Source organism: Labrus mixtus, chromosome 19 (genome assembly GCF_963584025.1).
Source record: "Labrus mixtus chromosome 19, fLabMix1.1, whole genome shotgun sequence".
NCBI lineage: Eukaryota > Metazoa > Chordata > Actinopteri > Labriformes > Labridae > Labrus > Labrus mixtus.
In genome coordinates, this window is record NC_083630.1 from 15,906,292 (window position 1) to 15,925,924 (window position 19,633).

At 41.6% G+C, this 19,633-nt stretch overlaps 1 protein-coding gene across 1 annotated transcript in view; it reads right to left on the reverse strand.

Moving 5' to 3' along the window:
* The window catches only part of LOC132994571 (LYR motif-containing protein 4B), a 34,789-nt gene that overhangs the window by 12,299 nt on the left and 2,857 nt on the right, over window positions 1-19,633 (reverse strand). The window contains exon 2 of the mRNA XM_061065008.1: window positions 11,665-11,785. Coding sequence (XP_060920991.1) covers window positions 11,665-11,785 — 121 coding nt within the window. The remainder of the gene's footprint in view (window positions 1-11,664; window positions 11,786-19,633) is intronic.

The window sequence follows — 19,633 nt, forward strand, 5'->3', positions numbered from 1 at the left end:
GAGGATGAAGAAGATGAAAAGAGGAAGAGGAAACAAATTGGAAGCAAGGCTGGTTTTTACATGTTCACTGCAGGAACACTTCCACTGTTTCCTTTTCTCCACGTCCACTCCTTCTTTTCCTTCAATTCCTTTCATTTGCAGTTTTTACACATTTCATGAAAATTTCATGAAAGTTTCAGAACAACCTGCCCCTGAAATCTTCCAAAGATGTTGAGTGTTTCCTAGAGAATGACGAGAACCTGGGCGGTGGTGTTACTGGAGGGAAACCTTTTTATACTAGTTTAGGTTCCATTTAAATATAAGGTTTGTATGTATATGAATTGTGCTTTATAATTTACAATCTTCACCTCATCCAAACACACGCACTCACACCTGCAACTCTCCTTTCTTACACTCAGCCGCTTGTCCTGCCCTGCCTCATCCCGTGTAGCTTAATCGTGTGATTTGACAATATTCTTCAGCAGTATGTGTTTGAGACCTCAAAGAACATTACTCGTGTTTCACTTGATATTTCGAGTGCATGCGTGTCACAGTTCAAAGGCAGCCGCAGCCGACCTGGCCAAAAGCCACCTTGTATCAACATTTAAAGAAAAGGAAAATCACCGATAGAGTCGAGAGTGGCAGAGAGTCTGGAAACAGAAGGGAGGAAAGTTTCAGCCACAGCGGGGGACGTAGCTGGAGTTGGCTGGAACGCGATGCAGCTAAGAATTGAAGTTGAGTATAGAAGCGATCAGGGGCAAAATTCATAAAGCTTACTTGGTTCAAAGAGTTGTTCCTAGTGACAAAATACTAAGAAAATTCCTAGAATCCTGACATTTTCTAAAGATGTCCCCTTAAGATTCAAGACTAGATCCTTGTAAAGAGGAAAGTTATTCACAAAGCATCTTGGCCCTTAAGAGAGCTCCTACGGCGGGAAACTGCCAGGAGTATTGAGGAGGATATCTAAGAGGATTAGACCAAAGAGTATCTCAAGCAGGAGAAAATGGAGGAAAGACACAAAGATAGGTTGGTTTTTCTTCATTTCCAGAGTCAATTCTTGGCTGTTATTTTTCAAATTAAAAGTCATGTTAATGGGCCAGTGGTCACAATAGGTAGCCAGTTAAATTTGCCACTGGACGTCATATGTAACTTGATATATTTGGCGTCGCGTAAGAGTTTACCATTAACACTACAAACAGCAGAATGTTTTAATGAACTCCATCCACCTGCCTGTTATTATTTTTACTGAATTGTATATTTCTCAACTTTTGTAAAATGAGTTGCGAGGAAAAGCTACTTAGTTTGCAAAATGTGGTATGTAGTTCACCTGCCGTTTAACTATTAATCCAACATTTATGGTACCCCTGAAACGATCTCACACTGTTTGGATAAGGTAGAAAAAGTGTTAAAGTTAACTGTACTGAAGTGCTGACTAAAGATACACACACGCTTGGATTTGGATCCCACAGGCAACCGAGCTCGTCCTCCCGCCGGATGGCTTTCAGCCACAGTCTTCTTACTCGGCTCTGTGTTTCGTTTTGGGTAAAATATAAAACTTTAGTAAAGTAGAATTTTTCAGTTTATTTGTAGTGCAGCAGCTCGTTTAGCATTGCTGCTAGTGCATAGTGCGAGACGTTTTCTGAGCGTTCCACTCGTCGACTGCATCCATGTCAAACCCTGAACAAGGAGTGGTAAAGAAGCACAGACTGTATTAAACATGGACGCAGTGTCAAGAAACATCACCCATAGGTTTCTGAAGAGGCGTTATGAAGCCAAATCATGACAGTCGCCATAGTGGAAATGCTGTCTTAAACTAATTCCTGACAAACAGCTACAACGTGCCCACCTATCAGTCACCTCAACCACGCCTTTAATGATTCAAAATGATGCATAACTCAGAGCCTAAATATAAGCTAATTGGGTGAGATATCAAAAAATCACCCACGTACAGTTTTACCCTACATATAAACAAGCTATAGAGGTCAAAACTGTGTCTTGAACCAGACAGTGAACATTTATATTTCTGCTGTTCAAATATGCATTTAACTTTGGGACCTCACAGGGATTTATTTGGGATGTATTTCGGACTACGTTTGTGTAGCATGTTAACTAGACAGAGGGTTAAAAAACGAATTTCCCCTCGCGGGATCAATAGAGTATAAATTATTATTATTATTCATTGGCTTTTGCAGCCCACCTCAAGTGGACACTCAGGGAACTGCAGTTTCTTGGTTCATTAATATTATGAAAAACATGGTCTACAGAACACAACAAAGACAGGCAAAACATAACAAACCAGTGCCATGACAGCAGATACTGTCTTTTCTAATTCCAGAGTAAAACACAAACCCATACATCTTCCCCCTCCCACACAGTAACCAGTCCTCCAACCTCATCCCTAACCCTCAAGATTAAAGACACAAGCATTAAAGATGAAGTGAAAGAAAAGATAGAACATAATGTTATGACCCGATCCCATGGAGGCCATCCAAGGGTCCCAAGTTTTATGAAACAGCTGTGGGCTACCTCTAACAGCACTGGTTATTTTGTCTAAAAGGAGCGCATGAATTGACCTCACTGATCCAATGAGTAATATCAGGGGGGTCTTTATGATTCCACTAATGTGATGCATTATTTGGCAGCTGTGATGGAGGCTCAATTTTCCGACTACAGAGGTCGCTGCTTGAAAAGAACATACACTGAAGAGAAAAGACGAGCTCAGATTTCTTGACGACAAAGAGGAGTCGATCTATGAATTCTGTAGCCTGGCGTCCTGGAAGATAATTAGCCGGCTGGAGTGAAGTTGGCAGAAATAAGGCTGCTTTGTTATGTACACTATGACTGCACAAGTCTCTTACTGGTCATATAGTCTGATATTATCCCCCCCCTGCTGCTCACTCATGGGGAATGTTCCCTGCTGCGGTCACACTACGACTCACCCTGACTTCAAGTGGAAATTTCAATAGGGGTTTGAGAGGAAACATTCTGGGTGAAGTTAGGGTGAAAATGTGACTGTTTTGGTTTACATATGCAGCTCACCCTGGAAATTCCGGGATCAACTCAAAGCTCCTATGAACAGTTTCTATGTAGTATCAAAGAAGCGTAAAGGAATTTTTTGGCGTCTCACAAAGACGCAAAAGTAACATTTATCTCTCAGAGAAAGACGGATAGAGAGCAGACAGTGATACCGTCTAAATTGCACAAATCCTTGGCAACATTTGAGTACCATTTCATTCGTACTATTATTGTATTGAAATCTCAAATTCAGGTGAAAACCCCATGAACCAACTGGAATTCCCCTCTCTTTGTTTTTGAGTGTTCAGCTGCATGTTCACACCGTAAACACTCTGTCATTAATCGTCTCCCTATCAGCGCTGCAGAGAACGACAGAAAACTCTTTAAAGCAACAAACATCGATACAGCCGGGCTGAGAAAAGAAAAGGGGCAATGATTTTGAGGGATTGAATCGATTCGCTAAAGAAGAGAGGAAGAGAGGAAGGAGGTAACGGAGGGAGAGAGATTTAGGAGAGCGTAGAAAAACACGAGAGACAAAATCACAGACAGAGTCATCAAGAGTCCTTCAGTGAGAGGCTGTAAAGAGACAGACACACTGATGGAAGACACAGACCCACATATAGTGATTATGGTGCTACTCCACTTACTGTCAAAAGAAGTCTGACTTTATAGAAGTCTGTGATAAAATGGTCTATCTCAGTTGATTTATTCCCTCAGTAAACATCTTCCTAATGAGTTTATGGTCTTGATCTCTAGTTTAAAGTCTTCTTCAATAAAGTATGATGTTCATTTATCAAAATTATGGACCCATTTTGAGCCTCAAGCTCTGTTCAGACCGCCGTTTCAAGGGGCGATATTTACAGTACGTCCATGTGAAGTCGAATGTCGCAGAGGCGTAAGGGGGGGGGGGTGACTAAGTGATCCCCCCTCTGTGCCATCTTCAGAGGTGGTAACAGAGGCGTTACAGGGGCAAGACGGGATTGGTGGAGCCAGCGTGGGAGCGCAGTGCTATGTGCGTGCACGTCTGACTCTTATGTGTATGTGGAGCTCCAACAAAGCGGTGCTTTCTCGTGCTTCCACAACACTGTAAGGCAATGTGAATTCACAGACATGTACATTTATATTACACTGTCGAATACTTATTAAGAATATACAAAGATGCTCAGTTCAGTTACGGCACTGTAGTGGAAACACACTCTGAAAAGGGCTAAAGACACCAGAAAAGTGCACATCCAAACACTACCAAATAAAGTTTTGTTATGTTTAACAACATGGGTTAGGTTTTGGAAGACGACCATATTTTGAGTTCAATATAATGCTGCAAAAGTTTTTTTTGAACGAATGTACTAACATATTATTCACCTACATGCCATTACATAACTTAAAAAGAAGCGGATTTATTTCAACAAATCATCATGGCTTTTTGTAAGGTGGAGGAACGGACTCCAGCTCTCTGAAATGAAGCCCATCCTTTCTTATCTTGAATCTCTTTTCCTAAATTCTTCTTCATCCCTCCATCTTCCCGCCTCCTCAGCTTCCTCCTCCTCTCTCTTATTGCCACCATCTTTCTCCCTCTCATTTTTAACTGTTGTCCTTACATCACATTGCCTTCTTCAGTCAATGAATTTCATCATGCAGAGTCTGTCTGTGTGCGTGTGTGTGTGTGTGTGTGTGTGAGTGTGTCTGTAGGATAAAGTATCAAAGTTGCATCAGACACTTACTTCCAAGAATAGATGGAAAAACTGACAAACATAGTACCAGAATTACAGAACAGAAGAAGAATATACTGTGTACTGGTTGATGCATAATATGATTATAATGTTTACTGGAACTGGTTTGGTTCTAAATATAAACCTCAATAGTTCTTCAGCAAACCACAGTCTGATTTTCTATCGACAGACAGGAGACATTAACTTATTCAACAGGCAACGATCTGAAGGGAAACACATTTGTTCTGCTCTCACAACAACATTAAGAGGAGACACAATAAAAGAGGAAAGTTTGAAGTTTTTCACAAAATGAAAACATTTCCTCTAGTTTTACACCATTCTTAGTGCCTTTTTGCCCTTAATATTTGACCTCCGATGTGGTAATGTCCTATTTTTAAATCTGCAATGGGCAGCTCTGTGTTCTGGCAGCTTTTGAGATGACGGTTTGAGTTTTTGTGGGCTACAAAAAGTCACAAATCAATAGTCAAACTTCAATACTCATAGAGCTGGTGGTGCTGATGATGATAGGAGGAATAGCAAGATGAGTGCAGGAAAAGATCTAAGGCTATAGAGTGGAGGTGTATCAGACTTTTTACTCCTGCAGCTCAAGATCAATGTTCAGACTCACTCATTGTGAGAACAGAAATAAAGACATATTTTAGCTAAATATGAAATGAAGTCTTCTGTAACATGATCCCCGTTTGTAAGTGATGAAACACTGTGGAGTTTCTAACTAAAATGTGAGAGTTAAATTGTTGGAGAACTACATGTTCATTGGTAGCAACACGGTACACCTGGCTACCTATTAATCGTTTAAAGTTTTCTAACAGATGTTAAACTCCTGTTTGATTCCTCATCTCTTTTCATTTACTCTCATATTCTAATAATCCAGAGCCTGCATATCTTGGAAACATTTCCAAAATGGTTTTCTTTGACAGATTAATCGACCATGTTCTTGCAGCTCCATGAAGGTGGTTGTTCTGCAGGACTGCTGTATTACACTGCATAAATAATGAATTAAATATATGAAGAATGGAGGCTGTAGAATAGTTTTTTACAATGCAACATTGTTTTCACATCTTTGCCAATATTAATACCAGCTATGATAAATCCGAGGTTAGCCAATATGCTGATGACACTGTGTTGTTGCAGCTAAAATGAAGATGTCTTCAGGGCATTATAGAGGAGTCAAATTTTGAGATAGACCTGTGCTTCCTCTCCTGCTACGCCGACTGCCTCAGTAAAATGTTTTATGAGGCAGAGAGAGAGAGAGAGAGAGAGAGAGAGTGGGAGGACAGGGAGTAAAACCTGACTGCTTTTATCCACCAGAGCAGCTCCCTTCTCTTCTTAATGGAGTTTTTCAGCAGTGGGAAGTCACATACAGTATTGTGTGTGTTGCTGTGTGTGTGCGTTACAAAAGCCTGGTAAAGCTAGCAGCACCCGTGGGGCGTTCAGGTGTAATGGCAGCAATAAAAAGCGTGGGATTTCTAGAGGATGGAGGGAGAAAGGCTGAGGATTGTCACAGATCGAAAGATGGAGGAAGAGCAAGAGGGAGAGAAAATAAAAGAGCGAAGAGGGGAAGACTAAAGGGTGAGGGAAAGGGGGGTAGGAGCAAAGTGAAGAGGAGCAGGAGGAGGTGAGGTGACGCAGGATTTCATGCAGGGTGTTGCCCTACTTTCAGTTCCTGACAGGTTCAGGATTTCCAAAAAATCTCTTGTTTCCCCAAAGCGAGCTGCACCAGCATCAGAAAGAGAGTGGGAAAGATTTCAGGGTTGATTTCTTGTGACTGTAAACATGATGTTCATTTGTTGTATAAGATTTTCAAATCCTAAATATAAAACATGTTTCATATAAATTAGGGCAGCCCCAATACTCTTTGAGCAGATCTGTAAGGTTAAGATTGGATATAAATACCACTCACACTAAGTGATCTGGGCAGATAATCGTTCTGAGCAGCCTAAGGTCAGGCACAGCCCCGCAATAGTAAGGAAGGGGGGAATCTGACCTCAAATTGGTCTGATTATCCTGTAGAGTGAGCCAGGCTTAAGAATAGCTATCTGAGTCTGTCAGTGACAAAAAAAAAATCAACATTTCATCAAGGATGAAGTTATCTACTGGAGAAACCCAAAACGTTTAGTAACTTTTCTTCATTTAAAGGAAGAATGTGTGACTTTTTGATCCAGTAGGTTTCACCCTTGAGCACCAGCACTAAACCAAAACAAATTGGCGACACCTCCACTATTCTGAAGCCTCCGCTCTCCTCCTGCGGAACACCTCATATAACCACGATGTAAACACGGCCCGACAACAGTACAGCTGGTGGGAGAGTGACATTTACAGAGGATATACTTGATTTCTGATATATTTAGGTGGAAAATATCGCACATTCTTCCTTTAAACCCCTGAGTATTAAAGCAGTACCAAATGGAATAGAAGATATATGAATATCCCTTAAAGCAGACAGAGAGTGATTTTACTGCGGTAAAGCTCAGCCGCAGGGATAATCAGTGATTATGTGTTCATCTGACGGCAGGAGACATTTTTCACCGAGAACAAAAAACAACAAATCATTAAAACTCCTCTCTACACAGATAAAAAATGAGTTTCACTGCAAAGCAACAAGCTGCAATACCCTGAGAGGACAGAGTAAAACTGTCACTGTTCTTGTGGTTAATGGTACAAATGATTGAGGGAATGAGTTCAATAGCAGAGCAAATATCCGTCTATAGAGATGATACTGGGTTATGGCCAGAATCGAGCAGATATGATGTTGATTGCTATATAATGACTTTGTTTATGTTTTGACTTTTTGTCAGCACAAGAAGAATTTCCTTATTTTTTTTTAGCACACTTAATCTTTCCAGACAGAACTATAAATTCTAACTTTAGCTCACAACTTGTTTTATTGTCTGATCATGTTGTGTGATGTCCATGTTAAATAAAAGTCTATCTCACCAACCAGTGGGGGGAAAAAAGCACACCTGGCCTCCTAACCAGACAGGATAATTCAACATTTTAGGGATGTAATGATACACTCAACTCTTTATTTGACATGAATTATGAAATGAGGTTCATATGATTTGAGCATGGTTTGTTTTTTAAAGATTTTCTAACTTCTCTAAAGACATAAGATTGAACTCAAATTATAAAGAGATGTGATTATTTTAAAATCCTGATAATAAAATAAAAAACGCTAACTATCCTTTTTAATTATCATAAATTAAAGTGATACTTTACAATTCTGAAGTTGTACAGTTAGTAATTAAACAATGTATACTTGTCTTTATAAAAAGTGACACTGGGGGCGCAGATGGCTTAGCGGTTAGGTCTATAGTCCTCCAAGCAGGCAGCCTGAGTTTGAATCTTACCTGTGGCTCCATAGGTGCATGTCATCCCCCCCCCCCCAAAAAAAGTGATACTGATATTAACTCATAAATACCTTTTTGAAACTGTCCTTTTTTCACTTTTTTGAAACTAAATACATGACGGACTTTTAAACAAAACCTACATCAAATACGAACATGTAGAGCACCCTGTGCCTAGCTTAACATCTTGCCAAATGACTACAGTTGAAAATTAGCCTGCTGGCTCACACTGTTGTAACACAAATGTTGATTAATGTGCACTGTCCTTTAAATAAATAAGGAAAAAAAAAATAGGGAAAATCACATGAAATGAAAAGGTGCAGTCTGTGTTTCTGGCTTTAACGCACAGAAAGATTTTTAAAGACTGAATTTTCCTGGCCCTGTTATACAGGCTGCTTAATGTTCGTTGTGTAATTTCCGTCGTTTATCAGTCTATTGTAATATTTGACAAGATGTACTCTGAACTTTTTGTTAACTTCTTCAAAAAAATCTTCACTTCCATCCACCATGTCTGTACGTCTCTCTTCTTCAGCTACTGGGGTCAAACAAGGGAAGTCAAAATCAGACAGCGCCCTCTGGTAGTTAGAAAAAAAAAAAGAGTGTCGCAATATACATTTGTCACATTGATTTAAATTGTCCATATTTGTCTCCGTCTTTAATTGTTCTGCAAGGTATCGTTACATCTCTACTATTTATCAAGCTGTTTCATCACAAAGCTTTTGCGACTCAGATTTCGGAGTGAATAAGATTCTGTCCGAACCCCAAGAGCCGGGATCTGGGGCCTGGCCTGTCCCCATCCCACCCCTCCCCTAACCTGGCAGGTATAACTCACGGCCCGATGTGGCTTTTAATCTCCATCGAGCCAAAATGGCCGAAGGCTGTGTGACATTGCGGTGACATTAAGCAGCAGTAATCACTGAGATATGGCTCTTCAGAGGCGCACACACTCCTCTTTCTATGACTTGTTAATGTTATGGCTTCACTTTATCATCTCGTGTGTGTGTGTGTGTGTGTGTGTGTGTGTGTGTAAATCCAGCTGAAGTGGGACACACTCTGTAAACTGACAGAGAGCAGTTATATCTATCAAACAAAAACTCTACAATCAGCTCTCTTTTCAGTTCCCTCCTCCTCTTTCTTTCCTTCTTTCATTCTATTTTATTTACACTTCTCCTTCTCTCCTTTTATTGAGTCTTTATTTTCCCTTATTTTCCCACCACGAGCCTCTATCCTAAACTCTGTCTCACACTCTCTCTCATTAAGGGGAACATGCTGGTTTAGTTTCTCCTGCACAAACAGAGTCAGCGCTGCAGCTGCAATCCATCATATTATCTCCCTAACTAACTTACAAAGACACACACACACACAGAAACATCCCCTTAAACGCACACACACAACTTGTTATGCAGGGACGCACAGACGTAATTAGGGATAAACTTTTTAGGTACACAAGTACACCAGCAACAGGGGCTTCACAACACATTGTTCAACCATCACAATTGACCCTTTTTCAGGCCCCGCCCTCATCAGGAAGTGACCCTTTGTCAGGCCCCGCCCTCATCAGGAAGTGACCCTTTGTCAGGCGACACCCTCTAATTTAGTCTGTAATGTAAGAAAACTTTAGCACAGTCTGGTTTCATAGCAACCGTCTCTTGCATATTTAAATTCTTCTTATCTGTTTTTTTTTTTTTACCCTCTTCTGGTATAATTTGGAGTTATCTTAATAAAAGAAAGTTTGGTTATAAAAGAGAAGCAATGAATATATCATCTCTTCCTACCAGCCTTGTAATGCAGAGATATTTCATTCATCGTATTCACAGCACACCAACGTTTGTATCCCCTCTCTGTCTCTCATGTAACACACTGTATGGATCTGCACACAGGGGAGGGAACCGAAAGCCTCCACTTCAGTATGGGGTATGTGTTTATGTTTGAACGTGTGTGATATGGATTTTTTCCAGAAGCCTGTAGTGCTGCAGCAGGTTCATAACGAGGTGCACATTCCCCTCTCTGATGCATTTAATCCCTGCGTCAGAGTAGGCGAGATGCAGGGAGGAAACACACACAGGTTTTCCGCTCCATTCAAAACGAACATGAGACGATGTAAACCTGCCCAGCTGATCTGAACACAGCTCGTGATGTAAGAAAAGTGTCTGACGTCTGCTGTTAGCTGCATTACAAAAGGAGGTGGTGGGTCTTAGACATGATTCACTGCCGCTTCAAGCACATCACGGCTGCAGGAGAGGAGTGCTTGTTGTCAACGTTCAACATGTGTTCATATCTAAAGAACAGAATAAATCCATTGTATGAGTCTAATATGACATATATGATGTTTGGAGAAAATGGGCGACAGGTGACGCAGAAACAAACATGCCACAACTTTTGGAAAAGGCCACCGTTGGGTCAGGTTTAGGAACAAATCTAAGAGGTAAAGTTCAGCCAATCAGGCGTACTTTCGTCCTGCTTCTTCATAGACCCTTTGCAGGGTTGCTGTTCTGCAACAGTGCCATAGTTCTGCCACCATTCCGCCATTTTACTTACGCAGTGCATCCATAACGGCGTAATATTAGTGTCCCATTGAGTGAATTCACATTGTGTTACAGCATTGCTATATGCTGAGAGAGTAAACACACAGCAGGAGCTTCACATACACACACACACACACACACTGCTGTTCTGCCCTGGCTAGCGCTTCCCCCCCTCTTCACGCCTCTGATGGTGCATCAGGGGTGCGGCGACTTTGCCTCATCATTCAGCCTCTGTGCCTCACACTTTGTTGCTCAAGGCATAACAGGGGAGTAAACATCCCACATTACACCGCAAATCTAGAATCTGTATCTGATGAGCTGGCCTAATTAGAGAATGCTTTTTCCTCTTCTCTTGATCAACCCTTTTTTTTTAAAGATTTGATCCAGCCCAATTGTCATGATTTAGCAGAAGCATTTTGAACATCTGGACCCTGGAGTTTAGCATTTTGTAGCCAGAAGTGACTTTTTCATGACGAGTAGGTTCATTGCACATTTAATCAGTTTTGTTTTGGACCCACTTATGGTTTTCTGTTTCATGAGCTTACATGTATTGATATTTTAGAGAGCTGCGGCACAAGTGTAAACGCAATTCCTGTCAGTCAAATGTGGATTCAATTATTAAACTTTTAACTGCGACTCCTCTAAACTCCCCTTAAATCTCGGCGTTTACATTCAGAGCGAGTATTTGTTCGTTAAAATGTAAACGCTATAAACACTTGAAAAGATGTGACAATGTGTGTGTTTATGTTCACGTGTGTGTGTGTGTGTGTGTGTGTGTGTGTGTGTGTGTGTGTGTGTTTAGTTGATTAGCAGACAGAGAGACCTACGATCGATCCCCCATTGGGATTGGCTGAGAGGCAGCTGATGCATTATGGGAACAAAGTGACCAAAAGGGAGGTGATTAGCCAACAGTAATGGAAGAATGTGTGTGTGTGTGTGTGTGTGTGTGTGTGAGAGAGAGTACGACAGCTGGTCAGTCAGTAAACAGGTGTTCATCTGCATTCGGGTCAACCTGGTTAACCTCTGGGAGAGATACGGCAGTGTGTGTGTGTGTGTGTGTGTGTGTGTTACCTGTCTCTGTATCAGTCCCAGGGTCTGTCGTCCCTCCAACACCAGTCTCTCGACAGTTTTTGGATCCTGTATTTCCCTGTTTGCCCTGAAGGCATCACGGACTCGCCGCAGTGCATAAGTCCTGGAAAAAAAAAAAAGATTTCCATTCATTTGGGGTGTTTTTCTACAACAGTAGTGAAGGCAGAGGGCACGTCTTGTTAAGGTATCAGCCTTTACTATAAAGCGCTGCAGGAAACACGATGTGTGGTTGTAGAATTGGCTAAAATGTTGATAGTTGCATGAAGTTTTCCCATCATGGATTTAATGATTGTAATGTCAACAAATGTGATGTTTGAATAAGTTATTTTCCTATACCAGACACCCAAGCTGAGTGTGAAATCCACATGTGGGCGTTGTGAATCTGTAAAAGTGGACCTCCATAACCTCACAAACACACTCAGTATTTTCACTTTCTGTTTTAGCTTCAGGCCACGATGACCCCAGAGTCCAGAATAATAATCCTGAGCCTGTAAATCAAATCAGACAAATTGAAAGCAGTGATGTATTTTCTGGCAGCAGAAGTGAAGAAGTGGAAACGATTATTGGTTTAATTTTTCGGCTCTTTCTCCCCAACAGACTCGGGCCTCGTTACAGCTGGCAGCCCCTCTGATGTGAGGAAAACGACAACATCGACCTTGGGAAGTTACAGCACTGCAAACCCCATTCATCTTCTCCGTCCGTCTTTCTGTCTCCGACTCATTTAGGATTTAAGATGGAACCAATAAAAGTGTGATGGATCTGATTTACATGCTGCGGTTCTACACCGAGCAGCGCCGATACAAGGACATGAGGGAGCAGTGACGAGGAATCAGGATGGATGGAAAGCAGAGGAGGGAGACTGGGAGAATCTAGAGAGTTTGGAAGATGGAAAAATGATGTGGAGTCAGCTAAAGGGAACAGAAAAGGATTGAACAAAAGAGGTGAGGAAGGAAGAATTGTGGGGACAATGGAAGGGAAGAGCGACGAAGAGGAAGTTAAAAAAAAGAAAGAGGGAAACAATATAAGGGAAGATGAGTAGTATGTGGAAATGTGAGGAAGAGGTCAAAAGAAAATAAAGAAAAAAAAGACACAAGGGTGTAAAATGCAAAGGTAGCAAACTAGTGGGAAAAAGGATAATACAAATGTAAAAAGGTCAAAGGATGGAAGGAGACATGGGGAAATAAAAAAGGTAAGAAGACAAAATAAAAACATTTCAGTAAGAAAAGGAAACATGAAAGTAATGTGACGTGGTAAAGGATGCAAGAAAAGAGAAGAGACGAGTAAACAAAGAGGAAAAAGATCAGAGTGCAAAAGTTCAGGATGAAAGTTTGTCAAACTTAAAGTTCCAATAAAAAAATAAACTACAAAAATAGGCGAGTAATGTTTAAAGGGTTGAAGGATAAAAGAAATGTAAAAAATACATATTTTAGAGGTGCTGCTGTAGCTCTGTTGGTAGAGCAGACACCACTGTACAGAGGATACACATGTCATTGCAGTGGTCGCAGGTTCAACTCCCAACCCTGTGCACACCATTCCATCTTCACTCCCTACATTTCCTGTCTCTCTTTAGCACTGAGCAGTCTTATTGAGGTCACAAAGGAGGCAAAATGGTAAAAGTTGAAGAGATTGAACAAGGAGGGAAAATGTATTCAAAAGTCTAGGATGTAAGGAAACAATGAAGGATTTCAAAGTAAAAGGAGAGGAAAGGGAAGAGAGGAATCAAAGGAGATGGAATAGGGGGACAAACAGGAATGAGAAAGAAATCTTTTCAAAATGGAAACGCGTGTTAAATAAAGCTCCAGTTTTGTCATTCAAACGTCCAGTTCTGTGTTGTTGTTTTTTTACTCGCTCAGCCTGAGGCTCAACGGGGCGGGAGACGAGGCGTTCGGGGTCCTCCATCAAACTGATTCACACTAACCTCTCGGCTAATGGACCCGACATAATGAGCCACGCTAATGAGCACAACAGAAGACGGAGGGGGAAAAAAAAAAAAAGAACAACAAAAGAGGTCAGAAAGTTCTGGAAATGATCAACAGGGAGGAAGAGGGGAGAGCCCACCGGGGTCACAGTTTAACTGGTGTGGATTTAACTGGTGCTGTGTGTCAGATGAGGACCCTCGTTTAGTATCAAAACGACTTTAAACATCGTACTCAGATCTTAGATTCAAACCACGATTTAACGCAGCAAAGTTGGAGGCCTAAGCTTTCTTTTTCGAAAAGACTGAAGACTAAATCAGTCGTAGTTTTTTTTGTTTGCAATGGATTTAAAAGCATTGTGAGAAGTATGATGCCCTGTAGTTTAAAGAGGGTTAGTTTACCTAAAAGTTTGGTATGGTCTTATAGAACAACCATGATGATGTCACAGTGATGTCATCGTGGTTGTGTTTGCTTGGACTATAGGCATGCACAAAACCAAAACAGAAATTACACAACAAACTAAGACCGTGTTTATATGACAAAAAAAAAAAAAATCATCCAAAAGCGGTAACCTTTGTTGAGCTTTGGCTGTCCGTGTTTTGTTGCCTGAAAAGGGAAAGTTTTAAAAACAGGTTCCAGAGTGCAACCTTTTCCAAACAGCAGCGTTTCATCACTGTAAACAGGAAATACGCTGTTTCCCTGACAACAGATACTTTACACACGTACACCCATCATGCTCCCAGTCAATAAAAAGACTACAACAACAACAACAACAACGGCTGACTCCCCGGTTCTGTATGTGTTGCTCACTCCCAGTCAACATTTCTCTTTGTAGGTCAAGGTCACTTTTGAGTCCTGTTCGTGGGTCAGTGTGCACAACAGTTGTCATCAAACTGTTGTCGTCTGAAGGCAGAACTTTTTAAAACAAAAAAAACGTTTTACTATTCAGGATCGGTCTTTGGGAAAACGTGGTCTATAAAGGTGTTTAAAATAAAAGACTTGGGCATTAAACAAGCAGAGATACAGTTGAGTTGCATTATGGGAAATGTAGTACAGTCTTTTTTCAAGAGTTGTATACATGCAAGGAACTTAAGGTCTGGATATGTGACCTGTTCTTCTTGGATTCTGACTCGTCTTTCTACATGTGGGCTTTCCCACCAGGACTTGAAATTAAGTGTCTGACAAAAGACACATTTATTGTTTTTTATCGATTCTTGTGTTTTGTTTCGTTTAACAAATAAATCTTTAATAGCCGCTCAGCTCGTTTACGGCGTGCACCGACAGAGACAGGGTGAGATTCTCCTCTGCGTAAACCCTCATTCTTTTAAACTTCAGAGTGTGAATGATTTATCTGCGTGCGTGTGTCCCCTCACTAAAACTTCAGAGGGAATTCTCTCGTGTGATCTTTGGACGATGAAAAGAGGAGAAGGAGAGGAGAGAAGAGAAGGTGAGGAGAGGAGGAAAAAAGAAGGTGGTGGGGGGGGGGGGGGGGGGATATGGATGAGAGGAGGGAGGAGGGAGGAAAGGATGGAGGAGACAAGGAGAGGAGATTTCCACCGTCATTTATTCATCAGAAGCTTCTGATAACTCCACACACACTCAGATGTTGGTATTGTGTTTGAGTGAATCCACTAAGGACACTTGGGTTTAACAAAGAGGAAGAGAGAGAGAGGGAGACGTGTAAGGATGGAGTCTGACTGAGCTCACATGAAAGATAAAAACACTGGATCGGTTTGTTATTTGAGGCCGTGTTGTTGTTGTTCCTACGCAGAGATGTGACCTACTTCTGACAGAGAGCTCCTCCCTCCACCATCATCTCCTCCATCATCTCTCCCTCTCCGCCTGTCTCCAGCACACCTGAGGGTTTCTGCCCTGCAGGGCTCTTCCTGCACTTTAAAAAAAAAAGGAGTTTTTAAGCCAGAGCTGGGCAGCAGAGGAGCACTCTCGATGGAAATCTAAGAAATATATAAGTAAAGTTTCTCCGTGCAGGTACTTCAAAATTGAAAAGGAAGTCTAGCACTTTCTATTTTAACTAATTTTAATCAGTTTAAATAATAAATAGTGGCACAATGTTTGTAATTTCTCCAGTAGATTTCTGCTGCCCGAAGCTGTGAAACAGGCTGTAATAAGAGGTGGCCGATACAACCTCACCAATTTTTTTTTTCTTTTGGCGGTAATGGTTTATATCGGTTTAGTATATTGTATTACAGTATTAAAACGGATCTCTCATAAACGCGTATAACTCACGACCCCACTCACTCACTACGACTTCTCCTCAAACAAGCCTCTCAGTACAATGTAGCGTAACTGAATCTGTGTGGTTTTAAGTTTTGTTCTGCTCCCTTTGATCACCTTGGACTGAAGACAAGCCGGAAATCAGTTTATGCACACGTTAAGCAGGTGGAGCAATTACAATGGAGATGCAAATAAGTGCCACAGAGTCGAGCTGTTGCAGCACATAGCCTGTCTCAAAGCCCCAGACTGACCAAAAAAAAAAAAAAAAAAAACGACCCGCTGCAGGCGAGCACATTCAATAAATGTTACTGTTAAATACTGAAAACTTGGGAGAGGGGAGAATACAAGTTTCACCGATTGCTGTGACACCCCCTCTGACACAAGGAGGAGGAGGCGGAGCCCTGTGCTCAGTGAGCGTGTGAGACCGCCGGCTCTGCTGTGAGTGTCAGAGTGAAACATGCAGAAGAGGGAGGGGAATCACCCGAGCTTTTGTCTGTCACAGTTTAACGCTACTTTTATTTACCAGCCACTGTGGCCAATAGGTAAAGCCGTCAGTGTTGCCTTGCGTGTGATCTACAACCAAACGTGTGTATTTAAACTTGGCAGTCACAGAACAGAATACTGGCGCTGGTAGTGATACAGGTTTACAACCCACCCCGAGGCTGAAACACCACCAGGTGGTACGGAGGGGGATCACTTCATTCCCCCATTTCGCCTCCATGGCATTCATTTGGAAGGTGAAACGTCACAGGGGCGTAAATAGCGTGCCTTGAAATTGCACCCTGAATAGGACTTTTGATGAGTAGGGCAGTGTTGAAGACGCTGAGGGTGTTTTTAGAGCTCAGGACACTGAGCGCTGCGAATGCTGAGCTTCACTGATCTGTGTCGAAAAAGGCCAAACGCTGCCAGCCCTGGTTACTCCTGTTACTTTCTTTTACATCTTTATATATTCTCTGTTGCTCCAGCTCTTGCATTCTACCTCTCTTATGATCACTATATCCTTCATGGCCTCCGTTCAGCTCGTTTTATCCATCCATGCGTCAGTTTTCCCTGAGCTCATTTTATTACATCCGTTTGCTGCTTCTTCCCGTCTTCACTCTCAGAGAAAGTTCTATAAGATTGCAGCCTTTATAATGTTTTTCATTTAACATTTTTACGACGGTTCCCAACGCTGGAATAATATGTTTCATATAAAACCCCAAAACCAGCTAGATTTGTGTCTAAATCACATTTCAGTGTTTATGTTCTGTTTCCTGTAACTATTAGCTGCAGTGTTGATCTAATTTTCCTGCAGAGAATCATGAATGTTTCATCTCACTTCTGTTTTTATTTCCCTGTTTTTCTCTCACTCGTGAAAACTCTCCAAATTCAGCCAAACTCTCCCACCTCAACTCACAGGAAGAGCTGTGAGCATCAGCTGCTATTGTAGTCTGAGAGTCTGAGACAACAAAATACAGCCTGCAGCAACGTCTGGCATATTCAGGTCATTCAACAATAATCCAACCTGCACACCGGCACACTCTGTTTCCATCGCAAACCGAAGTTTAAGGAGGGGAAAAAAATAAATAAACTCTTGTCAGTCAGAGGACGGCGAAGAGAGACAAGGACTCTCCAAAAAGTGCAAGTGGAGTTTGGAAGTAAGATGTTTAGTCTCTAATGTAGATCCTGGTCTTTTCTGCAGCACAGGAAGGTGGTGACTCAGTGTGTCTGTTCTATAACATTCAAATACAGGAAAAAATGATGTGACTGCATCCTGAATCACAACAGGTGTTTGAACATCGCATGTCCTGTAGCCTAACCGTTTTGACGTGCGAGCGTTATGTATCGCATCGCGCATGTTTGCACGCTCACTGTCCACACTGCATCGGTTAAATATTCAATTCTCTGCTCTGTAAATTTCAGTATCCCCCCCTTACAAAGAGAATAACACCTAATGCTTTTGTACTGAAGGTGGACTGTCGGCTGTTTGGTGCTTTGTATTAACGAGCTGCTGACTCAAATCACAACACCCAGAGGCTCGTCAATAAACAGCTCGCGGTGAGCCGGAAAAAAAGTTTATTTTCCGTTCTTCACACAAGTCAAAGCACAGCATTTCATTCACTGACGAGGACAGTATTAATGCACCACTAGCTCCCCTTTGTACAACAAGCTAACAAGCTCTGTTGAGTGAGAGTCAGTGCCTTGTAGAGCCCCCTCCTTCCTTGTTCCTCGTCCGTCTACGTGGGCGACAGAGTGATTTTTCCCTTTAAAACTGAGAATGTTAAGTACACTGAGCTACTTTAAACAGACAAGTTAACTTTTGTGACCTATTTTAATAAAATCAAGGAGATAGAGAGTGGAGGATAACATGCGGAAAGGGAGGTTGGACTTGAACCTGGGCCGCCGTGCTTGGAGGACTCAAGCCCCCAAACATGGGGGGCCAGCTACCGACTAGGCCAACTGGCACCGCCAACTTCTAAATGTTATAAACTACAGTTTTTACTTTTGTGGACTCAAAGCACAATATTAAGTGAAAGGGGATTTCTTTTAAATGTTGATTTAGAATAAAATAACTTCATATCCAATGCATTCTGGAAGATGTAGGACATTTTTTGGGCCAAGTCTGCACAAATCAACAGGACAGCAGACATCAGGATCAGGTTCCTGAGGTGGTTGTAGTTTTAATGGACAACAAAGTTCCTCATTAACTTTATTAACAGACTGATTACAACACACACACACACACACACACACACACACACACAGGGTCAGCAGGCCGACAGTCGCCGGGCAGGGAGGTGGAGTTTATTTGATTTGGACCGGCAGCAGCGGGAAGAGGAGGAGAAGGAGGACATTGCTCATCTGGCCGCTCAATAATTCAACACAGCGATGGACCGCATGAAGGCGTGCAGGGAGCGGTGGCTCTCTGATGTCCATGTAAAGAGGCGTGTTATGACAGCTTGAAAACACTGTCCCTAACTTACCTCTGCCACACTGAGAAGAAAGATAAAGAATAACTCAACACTACAGCGATGACGAACGAGATGTATTTAACATCTGATTTACGGAGCTTCTGACTTTAGTGGCATTAAAGTGAATTTTAAAGCCCTGATCTGCAGCGGCTGTCGGAGGATAGATGTCATGAGAACCCAGAGGCTTCTTCTCATTTTTATCTCATATTGTTCAATTTAAAAAGAACTTAAATGTAGACAGCTCATGAAGCTATAAAAGGTCAAACTGCGTTAGAGAGAAAACAATATGAGTCCAGGTAAAGACCAGGTGCATACAGGATAGAATATAATAACCATTTTAACCCATTTGTAATTTTTAGAGTGTATTTTTCCCACAGTGAATCCTGGACTCAGATATGGGCTTTTTTTTTTTTGATTCTAAAGCCTGGTTTATACTCCTGCGCTGAATGTACGCACCTTCATGGGCACTACTCACTATAAAATATTTATAGTGATAAAACTAAACTCCGACTCCTGCTGCGTTCTAACATCAGCTCACTCGGACTTGCTGCAGAAACAATAGTATTTGGCTGTTTGCGTTCACATATACAGCTCCTCCTGGGAATATCAGGAGTTTTTCAGGAGATTACTGCTCGTGTGAAAGCCCAAACTATTAGATAAGTTTAGCTATTAGATTTTTCACCAACTGTTTCGATAGTTCAGATAGATAGACAGACAGACAGACAGACAGACAGACAGATAGATAGATAGATAGACAGACAGATAGATAGTTCAGATAGATAGATAGATAGACAGATAGATAGTTCAGATAGATAGATAGATAGATACTTTATTGATCCAGAGGGAAAT